This window comes from Diplotaxodon limnothrissa, linkage group LG15 (genome assembly GCF_057381915.1).
Source record: "Diplotaxodon limnothrissa isolate DT_005_m linkage group LG15, D_limnothrissa_male_GT1.1, whole genome shotgun sequence".
NCBI lineage: Eukaryota > Metazoa > Chordata > Actinopteri > Cichliformes > Cichlidae > Diplotaxodon > Diplotaxodon limnothrissa.
Window position 1 is genome coordinate 23,950,515 of NC_140610.1, and position 10,088 is coordinate 23,960,602.

Consider the following 10,088-nt stretch of genomic DNA (forward strand, 5'->3'; position numbering starts at 1 on the left):
TATCAACAAATATATACAGATCCCGCCTCTTCTTTCACTGAAAATTCATTTAAATCTTTGCAAACATCAATATTTGCTTTTACTTTGAGTAAACTTTAACACTGCTCATAACTGGAAGGGACACCTGGCATGAACTCGGCTCCTGAATCCAGATTAGTTGTAATATTTTATTTACAACAATAAGTTAAGGCATAGAAGGTTCGACTCCTGGCTGCTCTGGTCTGCATGTCAACGAGGCCTTGGGCAAGATCCTGAACGCCGAGTTGCTCCTGCATCCATCAGTGTTAATGTTAGATAGAAAGCACTTAGACATAGAAAAAGGTGGATGTGGATATGTGTGAACGTGTTGAATAAAGCGCTTTGAGTGCTCAGGAAGAGTAGATAAAAAAAGCATTGAATAAGAACCAGCCCATATACCGAGTTAATGTCTACCAGATTTTTTAAATTTAAACATGAAAAGTATTTGTCGGGCGGTGGAAGGAGTACTTCGAAGACCTCCTTGATCCCACTGACACGTCTTCCGAGGAGGAAGCAGGGTCTGGGAATGACGGGGATGACCCGCCAATTTCTGGGGGCGAGGTCACTGAGGCAGTTAAACAACTCCTTGGTGGCAGAGCCCCTTGTGTGGATGAGGTCCGCCCTGAGTTCCTGAAGGCTCTGGACATTATAGGGCTGTCCTGGTTGACACGCCTCTACAATGTTGCGTGGAGATCAGGGGCAGTACTACTGGACTGGCAGACTGGGGTGGTGGTCCCCATCTTTAAGAAGGGGGATCACACTCCTCAGCCTCCCTGGGAAAGTCTATGCCAGGGTGCTGGAAAGGAGAGTTCGTCTGCTAGTCGAACCTCAGATACAGGAGGAACAATGCGGTTTTCGTCCCAGTCGCGGAACACTGGACCAGCTCTTCATCCTTTCAAGGATACTTGAGGGTGCATGGGAGTTTGCCCAACCAGTCTACATGTGTTTTTTGGACTTGGAGAAGGCATTCGACCGTGTCCCTCGGGGTGTCCTGTGGGAGGTGCTGCGGGAGTATGGGGTGTCTGGCTCATTGCTACGGGCCATTCGATCCCTGTACAGCCGTTGCAAGAGCTTGGTTCACATTGCTGGCAATAAGTCGGACTCGTTCCTGGGCGGATGATGCCCATATGGAAAAGAAATAGAAAAAAACTTATAAAAGACTTGCATAAGATGTGGCCTACTTCATATAGTGAATCATATAAGGCTTATATGATTTACTCATGAAAGTGGCCACCTTCAGATATTATTTTAGTAAGTATCCAAAACATACAAGTTTCATTTATATAATTTTTCAAGGGATCTTATATCTGTTTTCACTCTTGTATGCTTTTCATACAAGTTTCACACAAGACAGATACAAACTTTATAAGATTTATATATATCTTTTCCATATGGGTGGGCTCCGATTCTGTTCATAATTTTTATGGACGAGATTTCAAGGCGCAGCCATGTGGCGGAGGGCTTTCACTTCGATGGCCTCAGAATCTCATCTCTGCTTTTTGCAGATGATGTGGTTCTGTTGGCTTCATTGAGTGATGGCCTCCAGCTCCCACTGGAACGGTTCGCAGCCGTGTGTGAAGCAGCGGGAATGATGATGGATGGATGGAAGTATTTGTGAAGCTGTGACTCAACATGTCAATTTTTTTCCAATTTCAAAGAATCCTTCCAAAAGTTGCTGAATCCAACACTTTAGTCACTTCTAAGCTGGAATGATCCCCACTTCACATAAAACCATCATGCAGATCCATCATTTCCTTTGGAGTATTCCTGCTAAAGAAACTGAAAAAAGTCACACAAGCTACTTGGTGGAGGTCATCTCTTTTTAAATAAAATAAACAGAAATTATATATTAAAAAAATACATCCACAAAATAAAGCAAATCGTCAAAAAAAAACAAAAAAACATTAATCAAATACAAATTAAAGTTTTGGCTTGAAATTAAAAACAGTGTTTCCTGAGCTTTAAAGACCTACAAACATCCCAATCTGCTGCATGAAAAGAAGTGAGGTGAAAAGCATTTAAAGGTTAACCTTGAGTAAACTTGTAGCATCGTTATTCAATCCAGAGTAGGAACCAACTTCCTCTCATCACAGGATGATGGTGGGGTTTAGACATTTTTGTCTTTCAGTGTCTTTCAGACTTCATAACGTTACTGTACAGCAGTGTTGGGCAGCTCTAAAATCTCAGACACTATCCCGTCTGGGCTTGTGGCACCCTCCGCTTCCTGGTTGTGCTGAAGGATATCTTGCAGCAGGATGGTGTTGGAGAGTCTCCACTCCCTGTACATGAGCGCTGTGAGATTTGGTTCATTCAGGATCTTCTCCAAAGCCAGCAGCTCGGACTCTTTAGCCTGAAAAACACGAGTGTTAGAAACATGCAGTGATCCTCCATCAGGCATCAGCTCATGGAGGAATCCAAACAGGGTGTAGATTACTCTAATGTTTAGTGTAGGGTGTCCCCAAAAGCGGGTCAGTTCCCATTAACTCCCTTATTAAAATGTCCAGTTTTACAGAAGAAAAGACCTGCTACAAGAAAACAGCTCAGGTCGGGAGCGATAGTTTGGAGATATTATTGTTAATAAAGTCAGAGGCAGTCACAGAAGTAGTCTCCTTAAATAAAAATCTAGGGATTTATTAGATAGTCAGTCTGCATGTCAACATCGATTGACCCTGTATTATGCAGGACAGCTAACATTAGCTGATAGCTTAGCAATTCAACATTGCAGTTGGCCATTGATCAAAGACCACTGATCAATGGCCACGAGTACCATTAATTATTGATCACCAACCAAACTAAGTTAACAATAAAGGATCTTGAACACCCTCTGCACCACTTACCACACATGTAGCCGAAGACTAACATCTGTTACAGCTCTGCTGCTTCAAGGACAGGTGCAGACAATCCTTACCACCATGATACCTGGATTCATTTTCAAGAATAGCTCCTTACTGTATCATATTCGTATGTGTATATCTATGTAATTAACTGGTGTTACACAGTAATTTTTTCCAAATTTTGGGATAAATAAAGAATTTATTGTTTGATATTATCTAAGTATGTGGTTTAGCTTCTTATACTGGCTGTAAACATGATAATTTCGACTGTAAAATTGGACACTTTAACACGTCTTTTAGGATTGACTCACTTTTGGAGGCAGGCTGAAGCAGCCATTAGAGGAATCAACACGCTGTTTGGATTCCTCCATCAGCTGATGAATGATGGCCCTTTGACATTTCAGCCCCAGGGTCTGCTGCTTGATAACAGCACGTGTAACTGAGTACCCTAACCCTTTCATTTTTTTTTGGCATTTAGTTAAAGACAAAAGTTCAGACTCACCTTTAATGTGCTTTTGAGTATCCGGACCAGGTGAACCTTTTCGTTGACTTTTTCATTCTTACATCGCCGGATAAATGAGGCCCTGAAGTCCCTCTGAAATGTCTGTCCAGTTGGATTGACGCTGGCTGCTTTCAGATGGTTGTAGAGGCTCTCCATCTCATCTGGCGTTTTTTCTGGAAACAGGAAAAAAATCAGTAAGGTTAAGTAGCAGGAGACGACATGATAACCACGTGTAGCTGCAGGTGTTTACCCTGGACTGTGTCCTCCTCTTTTTCCTCTCTAACATGAATTAGAGGAGGAGTCTGTGTTCCGCTGGTTTCATCCTGCTTGGGGAGGTCCAGCCAGGACAGACGACCGCTGCCCTCAGAAACTGGTCTTTGTCTTCGGTTTTTGCTCATAGAGCTTCCAGCCGAGCTGGTTCTGCTTCTGCTTTCAGTGATTATTGATGAGACGGTGGGGAGTGAGGTGCAGGATAAAGACTCCCAGGGTGGCTGAAGACGGTTTCCCTGTGAAAAGGGCAGAAAGTGTTTCAGAATATGTGTTTTCAGTCATTTTAAATTTAAGATTAACCCTTGATTAACCCCTATCCCAGTGAGAGATACAACCTGGACAAGTTGTCAGTCTGTCACAGGACTAACACAGAGGGGAAAAAACAGTTCACACTCACAGGCATGCTAGAACAACCAATCAACCTGACCCCATACACGTCTTTGGAATATGGTAGGAAACTGGAAAAAACCCACTCAGGAATCAGGAGAACATACCTATCAAATGTTTAAACTGAGCAAGTGTACCATTTTAAATAAAAATATGATATCTCTTTTTATCTCTTTTTGAATCTTCTTTTCAAATGTTCTGGCAGGAAAACATGTCAAAATAGTCTCACAGAGGACTCTAGCTGCTCAGCAACTCTGAATCTTCCCTGTTGTATTTTTGGTTTCATGATGCTCATGAGTTTCGTTGACCTACTAATGATCATGTGCCAAGGTATGAAAAAGGATGTGGGTCTTTATCAGGACATGTGTGCGCCATGACCTCCCCAGTGTTACCCATTCTAGCCAACCTTTGTATGGAGGAAGTGGAAGTGGCTAGGTGGAACAGGAAAGGAACATCACCTAGCCTCTGGTACAGATACGTGGATGACACCAATTGTTCACGTGAATCATTGTTCAGGTCAACTCAGTGATATAACAAAGGATAATAATAATTTGCTGTTTCTGGACTGTGCTGTGCACATTGAGGAGAATGGAAACCTCAACATTGAAGTTTACCGGAGGCCCATGCACACAGACCATTAAATAATCCTATGCTGACACTACCATCTGGAAGAAACTTAGAGTAATCAGGACCCTCCAACAGCGGGCAGAAACTGTTCCCTCCAAGGCATCAGGGAAACAAAAGGAGCACACAAATGTAAAGGTTATGCCAGCTTTCATCAAATCAGCAAAGATGTACAGTAAAGACTTAAAAAAACTCAAAGAAGTCACTTTTCTTGCCAAGATCCTGAGATTATCTGAAATTAGTGTGCTGGAATAATTAAGTGAAGTTCGAGCTGGGATTCTGTGAGGGTTGGAGGAATTATTAAAGGAAGAGAATTACAATGAATGCAAGGTTGGTGAAGAAGGACTTGTTTTGGTTATTAGAGAGGTAGAGCCAATCATGTATCATTCACTGCTGCCACTGTTAACTTTGAGTTAATTGGGCTGCTCCAACTTTGTGAATAGGAAATCCAAATTGAGGGGGAATTCCAGATGAAGATCTGAATCTGGAACAAGGCCTAGGAGCTGGGTACTCAGCTTTTAGTGCCCCAATACACCCACCAGCACAGGTTGCTTCAAATACTGATGGTGCTATAGCCACAGCTACGTACCATTTAAACCAGCATTTACAGCGTGCGTACCCACCACAGTGTCTTTCTGAACAATAGGTTTTCCCATTCAGTCAAAAGTTTCACATCAGCGCTGTTACAGGAAGTAAAAACTGAACGCAAACTAATCACAGAGTTTGAGGTTTTTTGTTTTCAGAAAGGGTTGGGGTTAGAAAACCGACACAGTCTCACACAAAATTGAGAAATGCACCACTGGCTGAAACAACACCAAAACAACAGCTTGTGCCGGCGGACGTGACATCACAGGTTATAGCTTCTTTGGCCTCATCATGCACAGAGTGCAGCTTGTATTAATGTTATTGATCAGTGTAGATAAAGATGGGCATCGTGATGACACCCCAAACTAATGCCAAGGTATTTCAGAAACTGGTGTTACCAACTATGGTTTCAAATCGATCAATCAAAATCAATACAACAGCCTGAACAAACTTTGCCAGAGTTTTCGTCAGTGGTCATTTGTGGTACTGCAGCTAAAAATGCTGCAGCCCAAAGACCATTTGTTCCCAAATGTATTACCCCATCTACAGTATGGCTAGTGCCTATTTTACTTTTACATTAAGCTCTCTTCTATGGACTTCATGCATTTACTTACATTTTGGGTGGCCACTGAATCCAGCTGAGAGTCAAGAGAAGAAAACGACAAGTCTTCTTCATCCTGATCACTCCCCTCACTGTAGCGCTCTGCACACACATGCATAAATAGAGACAATGTAAAGAAAGCAGCAAAGCAGAAAATAAATAGATGATGTGTGAAGGAAACTAGAGGACCAACAGATCAGTGAAAGAGATAACATGAGACAAGAAATGGGAAGACACATGTGAAGATGTGATGAAAATCAGAGTGAAAGAATGATAGAAAAAACAAAAAAGAAGGAAAAACTGAGAAAAGGTAAATGGGAAAAAAGGAATGAAAACTGGAAAGGAAGATGTAGCAATGGGAAAGGGAGAGGAAGTGTGTCAAGGAAAAAATATATGAAAAAGGGAAAAATACCACCTTCCTTTAAAGGGACAGGAATGAGCAAAGAAATTTTAGAAAACCAAATTTGTGAAGATGGAAAGGAAAGCTGGGATAATCAAAGAAAAGAAGAGGGTGCAGTGTGTGAAATGTTAGTTGTAAGAGAGATACATTAGTGGGAAGTAACTGTGGTCAGACGTTTACAGACACTCATCGTGAGTATGTCATGGTATTTTTTGGCATTAATGATTTCTCTGCACAGTTCTTCATCCACAGTGGAAGGATTGCACAGCACACATCTCTAATGACTCTGAAAAAACTGGACTTTTGAGCTTTTGAGTGTATCCACATATTTTCATTAGGGCTGAGGTCAGGCCTTCGGGAAGGCCATTCTAAAAGCTTAATGTTAATTTGATTTAATCAGTTTTAATGTTTTTGGGATCATTGTCCCACAGGAGAACCCAAATGTGTCAGTTTCAACAAGTTTCAAATGTAGAGTTGAGGCAATGTTGAAGAATTTGCAGGTAGTCCTTCTTCTTTACTTTTTGTGGTTGACAGGGGTCAGCATGGGCACCCTGACTGGTCTGTAACTATGCAGACCATGCGTGTTCTGACACCTTTCTATCAGAACCAGCATAAACTTTTTCAGGAATTTAAGCTACAACGTCTTGTTTGCTGGATTGGCCACACAGGCCAGCCTTTGCTGCCTACGTGCATCAGTTAGCCTTGGCCCCCCGTGACCCTGTCACTGGTCCACCACCGTTCCCTCCTTGGAACCCTTTTGACAGATACTGACCCCTGCAGACTAGAAGCACCACACAAGTGCTGCAGGTTTGTAGATGCTCTGTCCCAGACGTCTGGCTATGACAGTTTGGCCCGTGTTGTTCAAATCTTTATGTTTGCCAGTTTCTGAGAACAAAATGTTCACCCTAATGTGCCTCACCCACTAACAGTTGCCACCATGATGATCAGTGTTATTCATGTCGCCTGTCAGTGGTCATAATGTTACGTTTGATTTAAAGAGTTCAAAGAAATTATTAAAAGCCAGAGTTACCCTGACAGTCATGCTCATGAGTGTGTGAAACTTCAGACTGCAGCTGTGTCACCATCATCATTTTGGTAGATTCTTATTTTTAATCCTCTCACCTTCACTGTTGATTGCCTCATCTAGTTCAGCTGCTTCTGTCAGTTTACTGATCCACCTGGACACACACACACACACACACACACACACACACTGCATTAAACTCTACAAATGACACACAACATGCAACATACTACACGGTGTACTGCAATGAATCAATAAAAAGAAACATGACATTAAAAGGATGGGAGGAGGAAATGACTGTACTTTCTGACACAGAATAGTGATACTTATTAGTTCAGAGCAAAGTTTCTCAGCCACCACTGGCTGAAGTGCAAATGTCACTAATTCTAGGCTTCACTCTTTTCTATAAGACTAAGCCACTAAAGTCAGGAGAGGACATTCTGAGACAAGCATGTCTGCAAAATCTCAACAGTTTCTGCCTTATGTGGATCAGTTTGAAAAGTTATAATGACATTTTTCTGCTGGTATAAACCCTCAAAGTGGGCCTAAGATGCTGATTTCCAGCATCACATGCATTACTAGACTGAACTGACCCCCTTTAAGCCAACCTCTGATTGGCTGCTCCATGTGTAAGGTTTAAACAGTAGATGGGAGGGGCATCTCTATCCAAATCTCTATAACATCATTCAGCACCAAGTGTATAAAAACTGTCAAAAGTCATATTTTATAGAAGAATTCATTCCTGTAAGTGTACGCAGTCAATGACAGGAAATAAAGAGAAGCAGTATCAGTCAACTCAATGACATATGATAAAATAATAACAATGGGTTAAAAGTACTCACTTATTCATTTCTATGTAGCTCTCAGCACCAATAGTAATAGTCACTACATTAGGATGACTGGCTGTTATGACACTGAAACACAAAGTAATGGTAAATTCAATGCACTATATAAAGCAGTTGGTGAAGATGTGGAAAACAAATGCCTTGCAGCGGATCTCTCACCACTGAGACATTTTTTTAAGATGCTTTAGCAACAGAGAGTGTACAAACAGCAAAAAGTCTTGTGGTTTAAGAGGGGAAAATTTAAAAAAACAAAACATGTCATACTATTTCTTCCTGGAGGTTTTGGCCTGTTCGATGGTAAAGCCTGACAGGTTGATGAATCCATCAGCTTTCTCAGCCTGCAGAGAGGAGCAAAAAGAGCTCAGAAAACCTGATGAGAAACACTTTAATGCAGTGAAGTCTGCAGAAAACAATGTGTCTGTATCTCAGGTTCCTGTGTGATCTCAGCAAAGTGTCAGTGGTCAGAGCCAGAGGATGCACATCGCTGTGGACTGTGCTCTATCTGTCTGTTTGGTTGCAGTTTGACCTACTTCGTGTCTTAGTGTGGTTTGACTATATGCTTATTTAAATTTACAGCTTCACAGAGATAAAGGGATTTACATATGATTCTTAACATATAAGAGATGTTTCTATTTAAACACATTTATATGGAATATTAATGTATTTGTATCAAAGTAGAAACTTAAAAAATTTCAAAACCACGTAATTTAGTTATTTATTTTTCTAAAAGATGTCATGTGTGTCACACACAGGCAGCACTTCTTCTAAGGCTCACTTCAACAGTGAGTCAGGCCCCACAGACTCCCATGTTAAAACCTGCTTCAACAACAGTTTGGACTTCAACTGCAAAGGTTATTTTCATGTATAACTCAGCCACTTAAAATCTATTTAGAGCTCCCCTCCACTTTAAACTAGATATCTTGGGCATGTTCGTGGCTTTAGGAGCAACTTTCATGCAATTGTCTGACACATCATATCCGAAAGTTTCACGAGGTCACTGTGTGTACAGGTAAACATTGTGAGCTTCAGCACTCAGATATTTAGGTCTACTTTTTATCTCTGCGTGATGTCACAGAGTTAGGTACCCATAATATGGTCAACTCAGACACCAAAAGCCCCACCCAACTTCTATTTAAACTTTTAAGAGGGGCAACCAATCAGAATCAAGCTAGCTTCAAGGTAGGGTGGGCAGCTCAAATAAGGATAGAGGATCAAATGAGGAGTATAAGATAAAGAAGGATTATTTTGAACTATGAATCATGCAAAGCCACTCTAATAGAGTCCAAGATTAAGAATACAGTGCTCATTCAAGTTTTGCAAAGTCTCCGCAAACCGGGAACAGATTTTCTGATGCTAATCGCACATGTCAGACCTGAATTCTACTGCACGTTGTTTGAGCTGTAGGGCTTAACTGTGAGATAACTGTGGCTCACCATCTCGTTACTGTACCAGTACAGAGAGCTCCTCTGCAGGACAAACCAGTATCTCTTCCATCTGCTTCCCAGGAAGCTACGGCTCTCCTTCTTCCGGTGCAGCCATCCCTGACAGTCCACCGCTCCCAGGTCTTTGACCGAAACCCGACGCCGACTCATGGCTGCAGACTCTGCAGGAGAAGGAGGAAGGCAGGTTACAGGTTCAGATCTTCAGATCAGAGGGAGGAGCCATCCAACAATGATGCTCCTTAGGGGCCTCACATGTACTCAGACAACTGGACAACTATTTTTACTAATTTCAGACCTGCTTACTTTATTGGATTTATTGAGTTATTTCTTCAGCTATAAGACCTGAGACACTTTAATGTACAATATTTAACTTATTCACCTGTATTTATTTTACCTCTATTGTTGACTTTTATTTTATTGTATATCCATTTTTATTTATTCAGCTCCTTATTAAATTATACATTTATCTTTTTAGACAGATTTTCATTGTCTGTTCTTCTTGCAGTTTATCTTCCTGTATTTCCATTTTTAATTTACTTTTAACATTATTTTATTG

General features: G+C 41.3%; 1 protein-coding gene across 1 annotated transcript; it reads right to left on the bottom strand.

Moving 5' to 3' along the window:
- Positions 1–2,075: 2,075 nt before the first annotated feature.
- On the bottom strand, positions 2,076–9,682 carry LOC146617574 (interactor protein for cytohesin exchange factors 1-like). Its single transcript, XM_085373010.1, has 8 exons — positions 9,524–9,682; positions 8,355–8,428; positions 8,088–8,159; positions 7,344–7,399; positions 5,835–5,923; positions 3,605–3,860; positions 3,355–3,527; positions 2,076–2,368 (listed from the first exon to the last, which is right to left on the bottom strand). The coding sequence occupies exons 1-8, from the start codon at positions 9,680–9,682 to the stop codon at positions 2,168–2,170; spliced, it is 1,080 nt and encodes a 359-aa protein (XP_085229136.1). The 3' UTR covers positions 2,076–2,167.
- Positions 9,683–10,088: the final 406 nt, after the last annotated feature.